Source organism: Danio aesculapii, chromosome 14 (genome assembly GCF_903798145.1).
Source record: "Danio aesculapii chromosome 14, fDanAes4.1, whole genome shotgun sequence".
Taxonomy (NCBI): domain Eukaryota; kingdom Metazoa; phylum Chordata; class Actinopteri; order Cypriniformes; family Danionidae; genus Danio; species Danio aesculapii.
This window is the reverse complement of record NC_079448.1, coordinates 110,099-131,253: the sequence shown is the minus strand read 5'-3', so window position 1 is coordinate 131,253 and position 21,155 is coordinate 110,099. Positions and strand designations below refer to the sequence as shown.

At 40.7% G+C, this 21,155-nt stretch overlaps 1 protein-coding gene across 1 annotated transcript in view; it reads right to left on the bottom strand.

Moving 5' to 3' along the window:
* The window catches only part of fat4 (FAT atypical cadherin 4), a 146,660-nt gene that overhangs the window by 22,050 nt on the left and 103,455 nt on the right, over positions 1–21,155 (bottom strand). Inside the window, exons 8-12 of the mRNA XM_056472055.1 lie at positions 14,820–15,000; positions 10,524–10,774; positions 6,042–10,397; positions 4,617–4,721; positions 4,035–4,342 (exon numbers count right to left, since the gene is read on the bottom strand). Coding sequence (XP_056328030.1) covers positions 4,035–4,342; positions 4,617–4,721; positions 6,042–10,397; positions 10,524–10,774; positions 14,820–15,000 — 5,201 coding nt within the window. The remainder of the gene's footprint in view (positions 1–4,034; positions 4,343–4,616; positions 4,722–6,041; positions 10,398–10,523; positions 10,775–14,819; positions 15,001–21,155) is intronic.

Here is a 21,155-nt window from a genome sequence, read left to right as displayed (position 1 = left end):
AGCATTTTCTAGACGAATAACAAATCTTGTCTCGTTTACAGAAATAATGAGCCGAAATTAACTGAGTTTTTTCTTAAAACAAGAAGAATAATCTGCCAATGGGGTGAATGAAATAATGTCAAAGAAAAAACAAGATTATTATTCTTCCCTATTGCTAAAAATAAAAAGATTTTCTAAGATACTTTGCTGTTGACGGTGGCTCAGTGGTTAGCACTGTGGCCTCACAGTAAGAAGGTCGCTGGTTTGAGTCCCGGCTAGGTCAGTTGGTGTTTCTGTGTGGAGTTTGCATGTTCCTCCCTGTGTTGGCGTGGGTTTCCTCCAGGTGCTCCGGTTTCCCCCACAGTCCAAACACATGCGCTATAGGGGAACTGATCAACTAAATTAGCCGTAGTGTATGAGTGTGTGTGTGAATGAGTGTATATGGGTGTTTCCCAGTACTGGGTTGCCGCTGGAAGTGTTTCCAATGTGTAAAACATATGCTGGAATAGTTGGCGGTTCATTCCACTGTGGTGACACCTGATTAAAAAAGGAACTAAGCCGAAGGAAAATGAAAGGATGAATGAATACTTTTGCTACTGACAGGGTTGTCTAACAGATTGATGCATATATATAATCCAGCCACATAATGAAGAACAGTTGAACAACTACAGGCTTTATATGTGAGGTTGAGTTTAGGGTTGGGGTAGGTGTAGACATTCATTAAACACAATAGGTTGGACTCTGTGTCACATAAAAGACAATAATTAAAAGAAAACTCCAGGTTTGTACAGCCCACTTGGAGCTGGCTCTGACCTCCATTTATACCCTTCTCCAACGTTGGGTCAGATATGGACAAACCCAGCCACTGGGTTAAAAATGCATTTATATATTTGTATTTTCAAAAAAATCAGCCCAACATTGTGTCTACACTGTAAAAAAATGCTTAGTGGCATTTCTGCTTAGTTAAAGTGCTGCAAATATCTAAAATTCTTAAATAAAGGAGCATTTTCTAGACAAATAAAGACAAATCTTGTCTCATTTACAGAAATAAGGAGCCAAAATTAAGTGAGTTTTTCCCTTAAAAAAAGAGTAAATAATCTGCCAATGGGGTGAGTGAAATAATCTTATGTCAAAGTGAAAACAAGATTACTTTTCTACCCTATTAATAAATGCAAAGATTTTTTAGGATTCTTTGCTGTTGACAGGTTTTGTCTGTATAACAGATCGATGCATAAATAAAAACAAGCCACATAATGAAGATTAATTTAAGGAACAACAACAGCTTTTTCATATATGAAACAGTTCATCCTGGGTCAAATCAGTTGCTCAGAATTTAACCAGGGTCAACAATTAATCCTGGGACATTTCCCACTGTGCATTAAAGGGGCAGTTCACTCAAAAATCAACATGTACTCATCCTTTAATCACTCTTCACTTGTTCCAAACCTGTTAAATTTTTTTGCTTCTGTTGAACACTAAAGAAGATGTTTTGAAGAATGCTGGAAACCTGTAACCATTGACCTTCATAGTAGGAAAAACAAATATTATGAAAGTCAATGGTTACAGGTCTCCAGCTTTCTCCAACATATCTCTTTAAACAGGTTTGGAACAAGTGAAGAGTGATTAAAGGATGACAGAATTTTCAGTTTTGGGTCCCTTTAACAAACCATGGGTTAACATTCTTTAAATGTACTCACAGTGTACATTTTTGGCATTTTAAAAACTATAATAGCACCAAAAATCTGTAAATCTCTATTCAGATGGCAGTTGTTTCTCATGGGGACGACTGTGAAAGGAAAATCTCCATAATTCCTCAGTGATTAAACACATTCTTTGGGATGACGATAAATTTACAGCAGACGTCTGAGTCTTGTAATCTTATAAATCCTGAACTAAAGGTCTTAGATAATCATTCATGTACTCAGGCTGCATTTACACTAGTGCATAATCATTTTAAAACTGCATGTAACTGACTGAAAACACTCCATGTTCATGTATTATTATTGCAATAAAATCTCCCTCCACACTATACTATATATAAGTGACCATTCATGCTCACTAGACATACACATTATTTTGCTGGCATCTGTATTTAGTATGCTTGAGGGTCATATGATCAGGGAATGATATGCAATAGTCCAATAGAAGACCAATCAGACAATTAGGCAATTGTGGATAGCAATTACTATACTGACTATACTGAAACACAAGACCAGCATTTCCAAACTAAAACAGAGTTTTCAGAGGTTTTACGGGTCAGAGATGCTGGAGAAGTGTGGTTCCCAGGTGTAACCATAGCAAAATATATACATTTTAAAGGAAAACACTTCAAAATCACACGTTAATATTTAAAAATTATACGTGGAGTTCCTCAAATCTGGCCATGAAATTGACTTTCTTGCAGCATAACTCCAACCCTGATCAAACTCAACACTCGAGACTCACACGGGGCTTCAGCATCAGTGCTGGTGCAATCGTCATTGAATCACAACACAAAAAATGCAGCTTTGGTCAGATAGTCAACAACATGCAGTTCACTATCACAATCTTTCGAGCTCTTAAGTAGTCTCCATTTTAAATGCATGACATGCAGCTTTACCAATGCAAATTACTGCAACCGTATGGCGCATTTTAGTGGCCAAAAGGCATTTACAGTACAAAACAACTTTTAGATTGATCTCCTTTAGAAGGTGGCTATAAAATCATCACCCCTTGTAAATGCTCAAACCCCTTACATCCCCCGAGAAACAATTACAATTACTTGACTAACAAGCTATGAGTGTCATGTAGTGTGTGTGTATGAATACGTAGTGCATTTAGTGATTGTTTAACACTGGAACTACCAGAATTCTATAGCTACTAGAATTACCCTAGCTGTCATTCTGACCATTTTCATATAAGATATTGACACACCATATTCACAGCTGCTATTGCGAGGGCAGCACAGTGGTGCAGTGAGTAGCAGTTTCCTCACAGCAAGAAGGTCACTGGTTTGAGCCCCAGCTGAGTCAGTTGGCATTTCTGTGTGGAGTTTGCATGTTCTCCCCGTCTTGACGTGGGTTTCCTCTGGGTGCTCCGGTTTCCCCCACATGTCCAAAAAACATGTGGTATAGGTGAATGTCCGTAGAGTATGTGTGTGAATAAGTGTGTATAGGTGTTTCCCAGTGATGGGTTGTAACTGGAAGGGCATTCGCTGCGTAAAACCTATACTGGATAAGTTGGCGGTTCATTCTGCTGTGGCGACCCCTGATTAATAAAGGGACGAAGCCGAAAAGAAAATGAATGAATGAATGCTGCTATTGTGATATTAAAATAAAGCTTTGAATGTCTGTCGTCGTATTAAATTAAGTCATCACCCTATAATACGGTATTTTTGGTAATGCTGCATATAAATGTATAGTTAGCCTAGCAGATGTCCACACCTTGCTTTCATTTTCACTTTTACAAGCATGGGGTGAAGGATGTACATGGCAATAATTACGCTGTTTTAAAATACATATCTGAAGTAAAGTTTTTGCCAAGAGAAAGTTTTGTTTATGTTAGCAGGAAGTGGCTAGGCAACAGAGGCATGCATGCATGTGGTCGTTTTGACCGCTACGGTAGTTAATAGTAGAAATACTCTTCATTTTTTTGTAATTTTATTCAAATACCAATGTTAGAAAGTAATATACACATATTTAGGAAAAGTCAGGGTGTTATAGGTATGTGTGTTTTATTTCATCCAAGTTATTAAATTGCAAAAATTAAAAACTGACCGCCTCAGTAGTTCTAGTGTTAAGGCCATTTGGTGGTATCTGTGATTTGGTATTTCACATCTCTGCCAAGGGCCAGAGTCGGGAGCCACTGGTTTAGTTGACTGGGCATATGGTTATGACTGGAGGCACTGTGGTTCACGGGGGAACTGGAACCATGTTTAGTGCAGTGTAAAAACCTTATATATTGACCAGTTAGAGATTGTTCAACTTTGTTAAACCCAAAATCACAGAATAAAAATCCTAAATGTTTTGAACCACTTCAGTACCTTGTGAACTGATTGACAGACAAAAAAAACTCACCATTCCCGCCCTCCTGGCGATGACCGTGTGAAACTGGCCGTCCGAGACCCGAATACTCGTCATGAGCTTGTAGGTGCCGCTCCCCAAATTAAACGAGAACTTCATTCTGCCTTCTAAGATCTCCAGGGCCAGAAACTCTGCCTTGTCCCCGGTTTGGTTGTCGTGATTGTACATGAGCAAGGCGTTTTCCTTCAGTGTGGCGAACTTGATGTAGATGTAGTTGTTGTTGGGGTCGAGGCTGGGAAACTCCATGTAGGAGAGCTCCTCAAATCCGTAACTGTTGAGTTCACAGTGCTTTCCAAACACACCTGCAGGGGATTGAGAGAGTGATTTACGGACTGTCCGCGGCGCAGGAATTTCTCGCAGGGAGAAATTCAAGGCAATTCATGACATCCGTGGTGCAAAACAAAAAATATGGATGGCCATTTAACATGGTATGTGTGAACTGACAAATTCACACTGCAGTTCATTATCTGTAATCTACAACACATTTGTTTCTGCATCTTCTATTACAGTCTCACACACAGTATAGAACTAATAGCAGGACCTTGAGTTGGTCCGCCGGCTGAAATGATGACTTACCAAAAGGACAGTGACAGTAATAGCCTTCCACACGGTTCTGGCAGGAACCCCCATTAAAACAGGGGTTACACTCACAGTAATTGATGATGGAGTCACAGGCTTTCCCTGAAGTCATGAAACAACACCAATGAAAACAATGAGGTGAGCATGACACACACGAAAATGACTGTTCTCACATGGGGCTCCCAGAATCCCTTGTGTTTTCTTTCTCTCACACACATGGCTGGGGCACTTTATCTTTTTAATACAAACAGCTTGAAGTCTTACACCTTGTAAAATGACCCACGATTCTAAGAAAGAGAGGGTAAAAGTCTGTCAGGAAGGTATAAGCTGTGCACATATGTATCAGCTGGACTGGTTCTGGGAGACCCATAAAAGAGTTGTTGATATAAAACACACACACACACACAGATACGCTGAGGACTATGACAAAAACAAGATGCACATACAAATGATCAAACATAAACTTAACATGAGCTCTATTTTCTGCTTGTGTATGCAGCGCTCGAAGACAAATGGCACGAAGAACGAGAACTCCATCACCGCTAGCAAAACAGGAAGTGTGGGGTTCAGCTGGAGTGCATGCACACTACTGTAAGTCAATAGGTGTAATTCTCTAGCAGCCCCATTCATCTAGGCCCTCCAATGTGAACACACTGCAGGCGTTTGTTATGATCAGAATACAAAAAATAATGGTAATGACTCAGACCCTGAAACTAAATGTCTGTTATGTCTCCAACTTGAAAACAATGTCCAAAAGCTACAGGCAACACCTGCCCAAACAGAGCAGATTCAAGTCAAGGCTATCACACATGCTTATGCAAAGCTGACCATCAAAAACACAGATCCACGCTTCTATAAACACATTTAAAGTCACTCAAATAATGTCGTCACCACAGATTTAAACACATTGCTCATGCTAAGCAACAAAGCCTTTTATATAGATGATGCTACATTCATTTTCCTCTCAAAAGATCTCTGCGTTTAAAAAAAATCAATGCATTTTTTTCCTATGATATAAAATAGACCAAATAAAGCCAGATGGCTCTTAAACTCATAGATCTCTCTCTGAGTCAAACAATATACACACAGATTAACTCAAAAACACACATCAAATCTGAGGGCGGTTCATGGCCTTCTATGTCCTTATTAGGGTGAGAATCTGATGATCTCCTTTCATTAAAGTAAACATGACAAGTTGATCTGCATCACAGCTGATACCTCCCAGTCTGTGACCCTAACAGCAAACTGCTTTTGGCAACGGCCGCTGTATGCTTGGGTTACTACACCCCTCCAATTACTTAGAAGCAAATATTTTTCTTGGCCTATAATGTTAACAAACTTATGTGCAAGCTGTGTGTATGTGCCTCGACTAACATCTGCGGCTGTGTTACTGGTAAAATGCAAATTATGGTTAGACTGTACCTGCAAATCCAGACTTGCACAGGCAGTTAAAGCCTCCAGGGTAATTCTGGCACAGTGCTCCATTCTGGCATGGGTTTGAAAGGCACTCGTTGATGTCCCTCTCACAAGCCATCCCAGTGAAACCGTCTGGACAAGAGCATGAGAATCCTCCCACCAAGTTGTGGCAAGTTCCACCATTGTGGCAAGGTGTCGGCTGGCACTCATCGATGTCAGTCTCACAAAGAGCACCGGCATACCCTGGCCTGCAGTTACAGGCGTACGGCTGTAGGGGCTGATTTGAGACGAGGATAACCGGGACACTCTCCTCAGTCTTCATTTCTGGGCCAACACCTAACCGCCTCTTGCAGCTGCCCCCATTTTGACATGGATTGTGGGAGCAGGGATCATGGTCCACAGAGTCAATCTTAACTCCGCTTTGTCTGTGCAGAACCTCCTTAATGCTCTGGAAGAAAGTTGCTACTCCACTTGGATTAACATACTGGCTGTGACCTCTCTTGACTGCAGCCATCAAAAAAGTACTGTTGTTAAGTTCAAACACCCCATAGATCTGGACTCCAGTGCCCAAACCAGCTAGCTGAGAATTGGCGATGCGCAAGAAGCTGAGGTAGTGATTGGTAAGAAAGTCACTGGCGCTTTGGGAGATGACACGTATCAGGATGCTGTTGTCCACTGTGGCATTATTGAACCCAATGAAGAAAACTCGCACATGGCTGTTGACAGCACTGTGGACGCCATCGTTGCTACGCACCGATAAATCAAAAGTGCCATCTGTGGAGCGACTATTAGAGATGAGGTCACAGGTTCCTGTGGGAATGCTGAAGAGAAGAGCCGCTGGTGGAGTCAAAGAACACTGAAATCTGTCTTGGATATCTGGGTCCTGTGGCTTCACCACCCCCAGGGATCCTCCAGGGAACATATTTCCAAAATAATGGACAAAGATCTCTACAGAGCGAGACTCTGAGGGATTATCATTCTGATCATTGACTTTGATGTGAACAGTTCCTGTTGAGGACATCTGAGGAATTCCCGAGTCTTTGATGATCACAGAGAGGTAGAAATCACTTATCTGCTCTCGGTCGACCTCCCGGCTGGTGGTGAGCTCCCCAGTTGGACTGATGGTGAAGTAGCTGGATGCTGCCCCAGTGCTGACAAGACTGTAAGTAAATGGCCCTTGATTTGGTGCAAGATCTGGATCACTTGAACTGAGTGTCATCACAGGTGTCCCTGCCCTCTGGTTCTCCATCACCTCCCCATATGTAGTCACCAAAGTTGGTCCATTATCGTTAATGTCTTCCAGAGTCACAATTAAAATGGCACTGCCAGTGGCAGCTGGATAACCTGAGTCTACTGCCAGGATGGTGAGATTATAGATAGGGACAGTTTCCCGATCCAGCTCTGATGCCACAGACACCTGTCCTGTCTGGGGGTTGATGGTGAAGGTATTTCTTTCATGGTTGGCAGCAATGGCATAGGTGAATCTGCTCCAGCTAGGTACAGAATCTGAATCCTCAGCACTAACAAATGTAACCAGGCCTCCGGGAGACAGACCCTCATTCACCTGAACATCATAGAGTTCCTGGGTGAATACTGGAGGATCATTGGCATCCAGAACTGTAATGTTCACAAGCACCTCATCAATATCTGCCCCCCTTATGCTCCCTGCATTCTTAGCCAAGACTTTCAGTGAAATCTTTTCTTCTTTTTCACGATCAAGTGATCCTGAGACGTAGATCTGGCCTGTTTTCTTATTAATGCTAAACCCCCTTTTTCTGCTTCTCCCAAATATCAGGTAATACACTACACCATCTTCTCCCAAGTCTCTGTCGCTAGCAAACACCTCCCCAACAACTGTGCCTTTAGGCGCTGCCTCTGAGACCTCAAAGTAATACTGCTTTGACACAAAACGAGGGACGTACTCATTAGCACCTTTCAGCTGAATGTTCACATATGCAAAGCTGCATCTTTCTTCATCTGGTACATTAAAGGCTTTGACAGTCAAGTGGTACACCTGTTTCGCTTCATAGTCCAGGAAGCCTTGTGTGGTGATGATTCCTGTATTGGGGTCAATTATGAACAAGTCACTGTCTGATGACTGAATCACGTATGCCATCAGGGCATTTGAACCTGAGTCTTTATCAGTTGCATTCATTTTAACCACAGTAGTGCCACTGGGGACATTCTCCTGAACGACCGGGAAGTATTCAACCGGGTCAAACACAGGGGGGTTATCATTTACATCAGTGACCTGGATGTTAACTGTGACATAGCTTGTCTTGGCGATCCACCCTCCATCTGTTGCAGAAACTCTGAGTTCATGCTTCTGTTTTGTTTCGTAATCCAGTGTCTTCGCTAGGGATAAAACACCAGTTTGACTGTGAACTGAAAACAAGCCATCGTCATTACCTGATGAGATGTTGTACGTAATAAGGCCATTCATTTGTTTGTCCTTGTCTTTATCTCGAGCTGAAAGTGTGCGGATTGCTGAGCCGACAGTCAGAGCTTCAGACACAGTGACTGTTACTTGGTTCTGTGAAAACTCAGGAGTATGATGGTTCTCTTCTGTCACAGCTATTTTCACTGTTGTCCTATCAGAAAGAGGAGGGTTTCCTTTGTCACTCGCTGTTATCTCAAGCAGGTAAACTTTATTTGTGTCTGCAGTGAGGGAGGAGGCTACTGTAACTGATCCAGTTTGTTTATCCAAGCGGAACTTGTTGGAACTGTTACCTCCAGATATTGCATACTCTATTTCAGAGTTGAGCCCAAAGTCCTTCTTATCGTAGGCTGTTACTTTGAGAAGTCTGGTACCAACCTTCACACTTTTAGTCACAGGAGTGAAGTATAAAGAAGATTCGAAGGTGGGTGGGTTATCATTGCTGTCAACTACATTTATCATAACTGTGGTTTCGCTCATGAGCGGCTTGATGCCTCGGTCTGAAGCAGTGACGATGAAACTATGCCGGTTTACATTGATGTTGTTGTGGCCACTAGAGTTTTGATACCTCAGCTGTTGTTTAATGAAGATCTCACCAGAACTGGAGTTGATTCGGAAGTACTCTGTTTGAGATCTGATAAAGTAAAATATTTTTCCATTGAAACCCTCATCAGGATCTGTTGCAGAGACTTGAGTCACAATGGATCCAATCTCAGTAAGCTCAGGGTAGTCCAAATAATATGACGGCTTGCTAAATTTTGGGGCGTTATCATTAATATCCGTTACAAATATTGTGACGTCTGTGCTAACAGTCCACCCTGAATCATGTGCTGAGACTTTGGCAATGTAGTGGTCTGTGTCTTCTCTGTTCAGAGGTCTACTGATCGTGATGTCTCCTGTGCTGGGGTGGATAATGAAGGGAAGACTTGCATCAGTGATGGAGTATCGGCTTATAGCATTAGCACCTGAGTCTTCATCTGTGGTGGTCACGCGTGTGACAGTGAATCCCACTGGTGCATTTTCAGGTACAGTGGCACTGAAGATTTTTGAGAATCTGGGAGCGTTATCATTGACATCCAACACGCTGATTACAACTTTGACTGCTGTACTTTTCGGAGGGAGGCCTCTATCTGTTGCCTTTACTCTCAGAGAATACTGAGCAACCTTCTCTCGATCGAGTGGTCGTGTGGTGCGGATTTCCCCAGTTGCCCGGTTGATGTTAAAACTGCTTTCTTTGTTTCCATCAATTATGGCATATTCCAGTTGCCCGTTTGGTCCACTATCCTGGTCTAAAGCGGAGACTATAAGCACACGTTGTGGTGAGAGATTTTCTAAAATCTCAGCGTGGAATGGCTCTTGCTCAAAAACAGGATGGTTGTCGTTAACATCCAACACTGCGATCTCTACTTTTTCATAGGCTGAATAAGGAGGGAATCCTTGATCTCGGGCCTCAATCCACAAAACGTACTTCTCAATATTCTCATAGTCCAGAGGCTTTTTGATAGACAGCTCCCCTGAAAGTTGATCTATATGGAATGCATTGTCCAGGTTTCCACTTGCAATATAATATGACAAAGGACCTGCCCTAGGTGAAGACCCAGTCACCTTGGTCACAATAGTGTTCGTGGGTTGGTTTTCCGGGAAGGTGAAGGCTTTCTCCTTGAGTCTAATATGTGGGAAGTCTCCTCCGATAACGAAGCGAACTGTAACTGTTGTGCTGTCTGTTTTGGGGTTGGTGCCGCCATCTTTTACATGGACTGTGAAGGTGACCTCCGAACTCCCTGTGAGTTTTTCATTGGCTGTGATGGCACCTCTGATTGGGTCTATCTTGAACTTTTCTGAATTGCGTCCGGTGAGGGAATAATGAAGTTGGGAATTTGAGCCAGAATCTTCATCTGTTACTGTGACCGCAAAGACTAGGGAGCCTGAAAACAACAGAACAAAAGCCTTTAGCTTTACCCTGGTAGCTTATATTAGGCCTATACGAACTTGACAACATTTTAAATGAAATGGGACAGATAAAATTCAATAAATCACAGAAGACCACCCACCTGTGGAAGTAGAGGCAGGTATGTGTGTGACGTATGGATGATGGTGAAACCGCGGAGGGTTATCGTTGATATCGGCCACCACCACGGACACTGTGGCAGAGCTGGATAGCGGTGTGGGCTGCCCACCATCTGAAGCCACGACCAGCAACTGGTAACTCGCCCGCGTCTCTCGATCCAATAAGGAGCTTGTAATGATCAGTCCTGTGGACGGGTTAATGGAGAACTGACCATCTCCACCACTCAGACTGTAGCTGCCAATCACAAACAGAGCAAATTCGGTTTATTCAATAAATCTAATATGTTCTTTGTCTGAATAATGCACAGGTTAGTGTATACTCCATCAGCTGTTTTAGTGTCTGTCAGCTTTGTGTTTTTGGCTGTTTGGCGCCATCTAGTGTCTGAATAATGCACAGGTTAGTGTATACTCCATCAGCTGTTTTAGTTTCTGTCAGTTTTGTGTTTTGGCTGTTTGGCGCCATCTAGTGTCTGAATAATGCGCAGGTTAGTGTATACTCCATCAGCTGTTTTAGTTTCTGTCAGCTTTGGGTTTTTGACTGTTTGGCGCCATCTAGTGTCTGAATAATGTGCAGGTTAGTGTATACTCCATCAGCTGTTTTAGTGTCTGTCAGCTTTGTGTTTTTGGCTGTTTGGCGCCATCTAGTGTCTGAATAATGCACAGGTTAGTGTATACTCCATCAGCTGTTTTAGTTTCTGTCAGTTTTGTGTTTTTGGCTGTTTGGCGCCATCTAGTGTCTGAATAATGCGCAGGTTAGTGTATACTCCATCAGCTGTTTTAGTTTCTGTCAGCTTTGGGTTTTTGACTGTTTGGCGCCATCTAGTGTCTGAATAATGCGCAGGTTAGTGTATACTCCATCAGCTGTTTAAGTTTCTGTCAGCTTTGTTTTTTTGACTGTTTGGCGCCATCTAGTGTCTGAATAATGCGCAGGTTAGTGTATACTCCATCAGCTGTTTTCACCCTGTCAGTTTTGTGTTTTTGACTGTTTGGCGCCATCTAGTGTCTCAATAATGCGCAGGTTAGTGTATACTGCATCAGCTGTTTTAGTTTCTGTCAGTTTTGTGTTTTTGACTGTTTGGCGCCATCTAGTGTCTGAATAATGCGCAGGTTAGTGTATACTCCATCAGCTGTTTTAGTGTCTGTCAGTTTTGTTTTTAACTGTTTGGCTCCATCTAGTGTCTGAATAATGCACAGGTTAGTGTATACTCCATCAGCTGTTTTAGTGTCTGTCAGTTTTGTTTTTAACTGTTTGTCTCCATCTAGTGTCTGAATAATGCGCAGGTTAGTGTATACTCCATCAGCTGTTTTAGTGTCTGTCAGTTTTGTTTTTAACTGTTTGTCTCCATCTAGTGTCTGAATAATGCGCAGGTTAGTGTATACTCCATCAGCTGTTTTAGTGTCTGTCAGTTTTGTTTTTAACTGTTTGTCTCCATCTAGTGTCTGAATAATGCGCAGGTTAGTGTATACTCCATCAGCTGTTTTAGTGTCTGTCAGTTTTGTTTTTAACTGTTTGTCTCCATCTAGTGTCTGAATAATGCGCAGGTTAGTGTATACTCCATCAGCTGTTTAAGTTTCTGTCAGCTTTGTTTTTTTGACTGTTTGGCGCCATCTAGTGTCTGAATAATGCGCAGGTTAGTGTATACTCCATCAGCTGTTTTCACCCTGTCAGTTTTGTGTTTTTGACTGTTTGGCGCCATCTAGTGTCTCAATAATGCGCAGGTTAGTGTATACTCCATCAGCTGTTTTAGTGTCTGTCAGTTTTGTTTTTAACTGTTTGGCTCCATCTAGTGTCTGAATAATGCACAGGTTAGTGTATACTCCATCAGCTGTTTTAGTGTCTGTCAGTTTTGTTTTTAACTGTTTGTCTCCATCTAGTGTCTGAATAATGCGCAGGTTAGTGTATACTCCATCAGCTGTTTTAGTTTCTGTCAGTTTTGTAAATCAAATATGTTCTTTGTCAACTAGACACACGTCAAAAGATTTGATTCTTACTTTTATGTATATTTATGTGTTCACTCAAAGTGCCCTACAGTCACCAGTGTTGATTGTAATTAGTTGTAAAGTAACTTGAAAAACAATAAATTGTCAATATATGGTATGCTTTGAGATGTATATTAGGTTTAAGTAATTAATTTAAGTAATTCACCTTTTGAGTAAAGTTACTTTTCAGAAAAAGTCATTAGAAAAGTAATGACATAAGTAATTATTTACTTTTTTTAACGTAACGTAACCATCACTGCTTACTGGACTTTCAGTGTATAAATGTAATCAGCTTGCTTTTCCTACCAGTCAAACTCACGACCTTGGCTTTGCTATCACTGTTTGTGCTACAAGAAGGCTACAAAAGTATAGATCTTTCTGTCCGTATCATGTTGGCACCTGCCTCAAGGCAAATATTTTAGAAGCAAAACCTCTGAGCTTTGTATCTTATCCTACAAGTGGCAGAAATGTGTTTTCATAACTCCTAAAGCACATTGTCTGAACTGAGCATCAGTATACTTGCGTTAATCAGAAACACCCCTTTCGAGCCATTCCCATGCTGCTTTGAGTTTCAGTGGGGTTCATTTTTGGGGCTTGTGACACAAACTTGTTCTGACAGTAACATGCACACATGGCAACTTCACTGTGCGACTGTGTCAGTGAGATGGGAATTCCTCACATTACAGAACAAAGTGTGAAAAACAACCCTAGCAAGATGACAACATCACCCACAGTCACGCATCTTCTGCCCAGTTCATGAACGACACATGATCTGTGAGAACCATGAAGGATCAAGATGGTTCTGTGAACTATTAAAGAGACAGTTCACCCAAAAATGACTTATTTTCACTCAAGTGGTTGTACACATTCAGAGTTTCTCTCTTCTGTTAGACCCAAAACCAGATATTCTGTAGAATGCTGGGAAAAGCAGCCATTGACCTCCATTGAGGGAACCAAAAATACTGTAGACATATTGGCGTTCAGTGGCACAGTTCTGAGGTCAGTGTGTGCTCGCTCCTCCATCCTTGCTCTCCAGCATCCCACAAATATCTCCTCAATGTCAATGGCTGTTTTTACCAACATTATTCAGAATATTCTCCTTTGTGTTCAACAGAAAAAAAGAAACTAAGGTTAGGAACAAGTGGAAGACAAGGAAATGATGACAGAATTTAAAGATTTGGGTGAACTGTCCCTTTAAGAAGGGAAGCCCCCTACTGTCAAATCCCCTCGATTGGCTCGGATCTATCTGTCATACTTCATTATCATCCTCATTAGCATGTTTTGGGAAAGTGGAACACGTTGCCCCCACATGAGCTCACGCAGGGGCTCTTTAGAGATACGCGAGTGATGGAGAGTGTTTTGTGTGACGTGGCTAAAGGTTTTTTTGGAGGGGAGGGAGGAGGTACTAAAAATGCATCAGTCATGAAGAATCTGTTTAGTAACTAAGGAATAACTGATGGTAGGCCAATTAAATATTAGTAGATAACACCTTGGGTGAATTATTCCACATATACTCCAGTTCCCTTAACAGGTTTTAACAATTGTCAGGTGTTTGTCCTCCTAAAACTGCTCCTCTGTGTAGGACTAGTTTCTTCCACATCTCTTCCAAAGCCTTCTGTTGTGTTCTGATGTGATTTTTGACCGTTGTAGCTGTGAAATATCTCTAATCATTCAGAGGAGTGATATGGAGCTGCTCAAAACCTGCCGGAACTACTTTATCTGGAAATAATGGCACACCTTAGAATGCTCATCAGCCATTCAACAGACTTATAAATATTTATTACATGGCTGACTAACATACTCGATTCTGATTGGTCAGTTACGCCATTTCAAGGTGTGTTATTCCCAGATAACAACTGCTGAACAACACAGGCTCATTCGGAAACTAAGAATCACTGTCAGTGAATACGTTCACAACCGTATACTTACATCCACAATCATATGTCTGCTCGTCTGTCACGGCTTAAGTTTTGGTTGTTTGGTGCCATCTTGTGTCTAAATAATGTGCAGGTTCGTGTATACTCCATTCAGCTGGTTTCATTTCAGTCAGATTTGTGTATAATTAAAGAATTTATAACCTATTACAGCTCAGAACATTGTTTTATGTTAAAGTATGACGTTTTATGCCAAGTAGCCATATAATAGGTGGGATAAAGTATATCCAGACAGTTATTTTCTCCTTCACATTTTCTCTTCACATCGGGCTGCTGATAAACCAGTCAGGCTTTATTCTGAGATACCAACCTCCAGGCTGTACTTTTCCCCTAACATACACTGTAGTTTTTGGTTTTAAACAGTACCTGATCACTCCATTGAGTCCCACATCTGAATCGGAGCTGTTGAGCAACAGAACATCCGTGCCGGTCGGCGCATCTTCAGGAATGGTGGTGTGGAATGACATTGAGCTGAATGATGGGATATTATCATTCACATCTCCGACAAGCACCGTCACAGTTCCAGAACCGCTGAGAGATGGCAGACCTACAAACACAGGAGAAAAAGATGTTTGTAAACACTGGGGTAACAACGAGTCTCCGTCTTCCATGACTTCAGTCCAGGGTCCTGCAGTGACTGTGAGAAATTGGCTTTGGCAAGTCTATAAAACAGCGTTATGCACCAGTTGGCTTGTAAGATTGTTAGGAACTGGAAGATTTTATGGTTTAAATAAAAAAAAAAGTTAAGAATGAAAGTCTGACATTCACTGAGGTAAACAAACAAGTGACTTAAATTAAAAACACACAAATGTCTACTGAAGAAAACAACCACAGCGTATGCACTTAATAAGTTATACCTGATGAAGAATCTGTCCGGTTTATATTTCCAATATTAATCCACCAAGTTTGGAAATAAATCATTTTGTTGTCAGCTGTAGATTTGCTACAGACAATCTCATTTCACCTCACAAGCCTGCATACTTCTGTTCGAGGGAGGGGTCGTTTGAGCCCCTAATTATATCTCTGGTGGCCCCAAAACTGCTTGGGCCCTTAGAATCGTCCTAACTTTCCCCCCCTAGCGGCGCCCCTGGCTATGGTAACAGATCAACTAAAGTAATTGATCTGTTGTGCCGATTCTACAGTTGCTATGGTAACACAACAACTATAGTAATTGATCTGTTGTGCCGATTCTACAGTTGCTATGGTAACACAACAACTAAAGTAATTGATCTGTTGTGCCGATTCTACAGTTGCTATGGTAACACAACAACTAAAGTAATTGATCTGTTGTGCCGATTCTACAGTTGCTATAGTAACACAACAACTATAGTAATTGATCTGTTGTGCCGATTCTACAGTTGCTATAGTAACACAACAACTAAAGTAATTGATCTGTTGTGCCGATTCTACAGTTGCTATGGTAACACAACAACTATAGTAATTGATCTGTTGTGCCGATTCTACAGTTGCTATGGTAACACAACAACTATAGTAATTGATCTGTTGTGCCGATTCTACAGTTGCTATGGTAACACAACAACTATAGTAATTGATCTGTTGTGCTGATTATACTGTTGCTTTGGTAACACAAACAACTATAGTAAATGATCTGTTTTGATTCTACAGTTGCTATGGTAACACAACAACTACAGTAATTGATCTGCTGTGGTGATTCTACAGTTGCTATGGTAACACAACAACTATAGAAATTGATCTGCTGTGGTGATTCTACAGTTGCTATGGTAACAAAAACAACTATAGTAATTGATCTGCTGTGGTGATTCTACAGTTGCTATGGTAACACAACAACTATAGTAATTGATCTGTTGTGGTGATTATACAATTGCTATGGTACCACAACTATAGTAATTGATCTGTTGTGGTGATTATACAATTGCTATGGTAACACAACAACTACAGTAATTGATCTGTTGTGGTGATTCGACAGTTGCTATGGCAAAACAACAACTACAGTAATTGATCTGTTGCGGTAGTTCTACAATTGCTATGGTAACACAACAACTATAGTAATTGATCTGTTGTGGTGATTCTACAGTTGCTATGGTGACACAACAACTATAGTAATTGATCTGTTGTGGTGATTCTACAGTTGCTATAGTAACACAACAACTACAGTTATTGATCTGTTGTGGTGATTATACAATTGCTATGGTAACACAACAACTATGGTAATTGATCTGTTGTGGTGATTCTACAGTTGCTACGGTAACATAACAACTATAGTAATTGATTTGTTATGGTGATTCTACAGTTGCTATGGTAACACAACAACTATAGTAATTGATCTGTTGTGGTGATTCTACAGTTGCTATGGTATCAACTATAGTAATATAAACAAATGAGCCAATACTAGTTTTCTATACCTATAGGGTATATTATACTGCAATACAGCACAGTTTACTTTAGTAAAAACTGAAGCATACTACAGTATTTATTACAGTTACGCACATTATAATGCTTATTATTAGTAATATAAGTCAAATTATAATAGTATTTTTTTCTATGAACAATGTATGAAAACTCACATTCTGAGAGCGGCTAATGACCAGATGACTGTAAACAAATGTTGAGTGTTTGTTCATAACTCAGGGATGGTGCCAGAGTGTTTTCTGGGGAATATCATTGGCCTTTGTCAGGTGTGACAATTTGAGTTTGTGCTCTGCTTAACTCATTAAACACAGATGGTTTGATATCCTAACAGCACAGATTAACTGCTCAATCCACAGCATCTCTGCTCCAATCCTGCTCTGCCATCTGCCTCCAGCATTAATCTGTGCCCCAAACCCTCAGGAATGCTGAATTATCGGTGTGTTTCGCTGCAGGGGGCGGCACAGTTTACAGATGTAATCCGGCTGCTTAAAACAGCGAGGCGCACGGCAGCAGGAATGCCATTTTCAGCTAAAATATCAAGCCTGCGGGCAGAAAGGAGAAGCGGCCGTTGGAGATCTGCTAAATGAAGAGCAGATGAGGGTTACGGAGAGACTCAAACATCTGCATCTCTCACTGAGAGCCAATGTTAATTAAACTCATTTGCTGCATGCATGAACTCAGCATTGCAGACTGTTCATCAACCCAGTGTCTAAAAAAGATCCTTTTGATTTTAAAAGGTGCGATCTAAAAAATGCTGGGTTGTTTTAACCCAACGCTGGCTTAAATAAGGACAAAGTGAATCATTGTGATATAAAGTTCAAAGTTAAAGTTCAACCCAACAGAGGGATCAAGTAAGGACAAACCGAACCATTGTGTTAAAAAGTTGAAAGTTAAAATTCAAAGTTAAATTTAATTGAATAAATTAACCCAATGTTGGGTTTGTTCATATTTGACCCAACATTAAGTTACATTTGTTTACTGTATTTATGAGTGTTCTTCCAGCAAAGTTATTTTGTCTTTAAGAACATTCTACATATTTGAACACAAAGATATTACACTCTAAGAAACGCTGGGTTGTTCATTTTTTCCCAATAAATTTACATTTTTAACCCAACGGTTGGGTTTGTCCATATTTGACCTTATGTTTGCTTTAAACAACCCAGCATTTTTTCATAATTATTTTTTTTCGGGGCTTTCACCTTTAACGGACAGGACAGTATAGAGTATTGACAGGAAAGCGTGGGGAGCAGAGAGAGGGGATCGGCATAGGACCACGAGGTGGGAATCAAACTCGGGTCACCGTGAGCACCAGAGTCCATGTGTCGAAACACTAACCACTACACCACTGACACTGACAACTCAGCATTTCAAAAGTGTGTAGCAGATGAGGGATACAGTTTTACAGTGAATTGTACCATAAAAGAGCGGTGATCTGTAGATGGAATTAAAAAATGTTGGGTTGTTTTAAAGGAACATTGGGTCAACTAATTGAGAATGAATGTTAATTAAAACTCATTTGCTGCATGTATGAACTCTGCATTATAGTCTGTTTATCAATGAACTGCCTAATAAAAGATCCTTTTGATTTTACAAGGTACAATCTAAAAAATGCTGGGTTGTTTTAACCCAGTGTTGGGTCAATTAAGAACAAACTGAACCATTGTGTTAAACAGTTAAATAAAAGTTAAATTTAATTGGAAAAAAATGAACCCAGTGTTGGGTTTGTTTATATTTGACCCAATGTTGAGTTACGTTTGTTTACTGTAGTTCTGAGAGTTCTTCCAGCAATGTTGGCACTTTAATAATGTTCTAAATATTTGGCCATTACACTCGTAAAAACGTTGCGTTGTTGTTCATTATTCCAATAAACTTAAATGAGACTTTTTAACCCAACAGCTGGTTTTGTCCATATTTGACCTAAAGTTTGGTTAAAACAACCCAGCATTTTTAGAGTGTATAGCAGATGAGGGACACAGTGACTCTCGCTGAGAATCAGTCTGATTAAAACTAACTTGCTGCATGCATAAATTCAGCACTGCAGTCTATCAATGCAGTGTCTAAAAAAGAACCTAAAAATGTTGGGTTGATTTAACCCAATGTTGGGTCAAATTAGGACAAACCAAATCATTGTGTTAAAAAGTTCAGAATGTTAAATTTAATTGATAAAATTAACCCAATTTTAAGTTTGTTCATATTTGACCCAACCCTGGGTAACAAAAAGCCAGCATTTGTTTATTGTAGTTATGAGTGTTCTTCCAGCAACGTTAGGAAAACGTTTCTTCAATGTTCTAAATACCTGAACACAAAAACATTAGACTAAAAATGTTGGGTTGTTCATTTTTTGAAATAAATTTAAATGACACTTTTTTATCCCAATGGTCGGGTTTGTCCATATTTGACCCAACATTAGGTAACAAAAACCCAGCATTAATTTAGTGTAGTTCAGAACAAGTGTTCTTCCAGAAATATGAAGAAAAGCTTTGTTCAAAGTTATTTTGAACACAAAAACACAACATTTTTCAATTAAATTTAAATGACATTTTTTAAACCAATGGTTGGGTATGTCCCTATTTGACCCAACACTGAATGTGATTGGCAGAATGCATGAGTTGATCATAGTGTGCAGTGCAGTACAGTAGAATAAAGGCTGCTGGTAAACAGTGCAGATTTCCTGCTGCTCAGAGTCTTCCAGAGCCTGTTGTTCCAGCAGATTAGTGGAACTAATAACACATGCTAATAAGCTGCTAGCACACGCGCTAATCGCCTCATCCTCACTGGAAGACAAAGAGATTAGCATGGTGTCAGCTTAGCATTTATCTGATGAGCACAAGGAAACGTGTGTGTGTGTGTGTGTGTGTGTGTGTGTGTGTGTGTGTGTGTGTGCGTGTGTGTGTGTGTGTGTGTGTGTGTGTGTGTGTGTGTGTGTGTGTGTGTGTGTTCTTATTCATTCAGTCCTGAATCATTGTGACCCGTGTCTGATCCTGAGAGGTCTGCTGTCTGCTGTCTCACACACTTTAACACTACTTATACAACCCTGTAAATGTATGTACAAGCTAATTTTAGCAAAATAAAAATACTGCATATCTTTATCTACTCAACACTGCATAAGTTATAATTTTCCCGGCTGGGTCAGTGTTTGTTTCTGTGTAGAGTTTGCATGTTCTCCCCGTGTTGGTGTGGGTTTCCTCCGGGTGCTCCGGTTTCCCCCACAGTCCAAACACATGCGCTATAGGGGAACTGATCAACTAAATTGACCATAGTGTATGAGTGTGTGTGTGTGTGTGTTTTTCCCAGTACTGGGTTGCAGCTGGAAGGGCATCCACTGTGTAAAAACATATGCTGGAATAGTTGGCGGTTCATTCCGCTGTGGCGACCCCTGATGAAACAGGGACTAAAAGAGGCTGAATGAATGAATGAAATTTTAATTTTGTTAAAAGTTACACTCTAAAACTGCTTGGTTGTTGTAACCCAATGCTGGCTCAGATATGGACAAACCCAACAATTGGGTTAAAAAGACTCAAAAGTTGACCCAACATTTGGTTAATCCATATTTGAGCATATTTTAGAATGTCGTCTGCTTATCAATGTAATGCAGATATACTGTATAAAGCGATGAGATTTAGGTGCAATCTAGAAAAAGCTGGGCTGTTTTAACCCAGTGCTGGGTCAAATATGGATAAACTCAACTGTCTTTAAAACTGTAAAGGTTAAAAAAACATTTGCCTTGTTTATGTTTGACTTAATGTTGGGTTACGACAGCTCCGCATTGTTTAGGGTGACGTCTGTTTATCAGTTTAATGAAAAAATATGATTTACAACATTGACAACACAAGAGCGATGAGATTTAGGTGCAATGGAGACAACGCTGAGTTTTTTAACCCAACACTGGGTCAAATATGGACAAGCTGGGTTAAAAAAGTGTCATTTAAATTGAATCAAAAATCCAACATTTGCTTTGTCCAGTTGTCTTCAACTATACGAAATATATCTGATAATAACGTTTGGACTAAAAATAATATTCTTTATGTTTCATGTGAATTTAACTGGGCGGCACGTGGCTCAGTGGTCAGCACTGTGGCCTCACAGCAAGAAGGTCGGTGGTTCGAGTCCCGGCTGGGTCAGTTGGTGTTTCTGTGTGGAGTTTGCATGTTCTCCCCGTGTTGGTGTGGGTTTCCTCCAGGTGCTCCGGTTTACCCCACAGTCCAAACACATGCACTATAGGAGAATTGATCAACTAAACTGGCTGTAGTGTATGAGTCTGTGTGTGAATGAGTGTGTATGGGTGTTTCCCAGTACTGGGTTGCAGCTGGA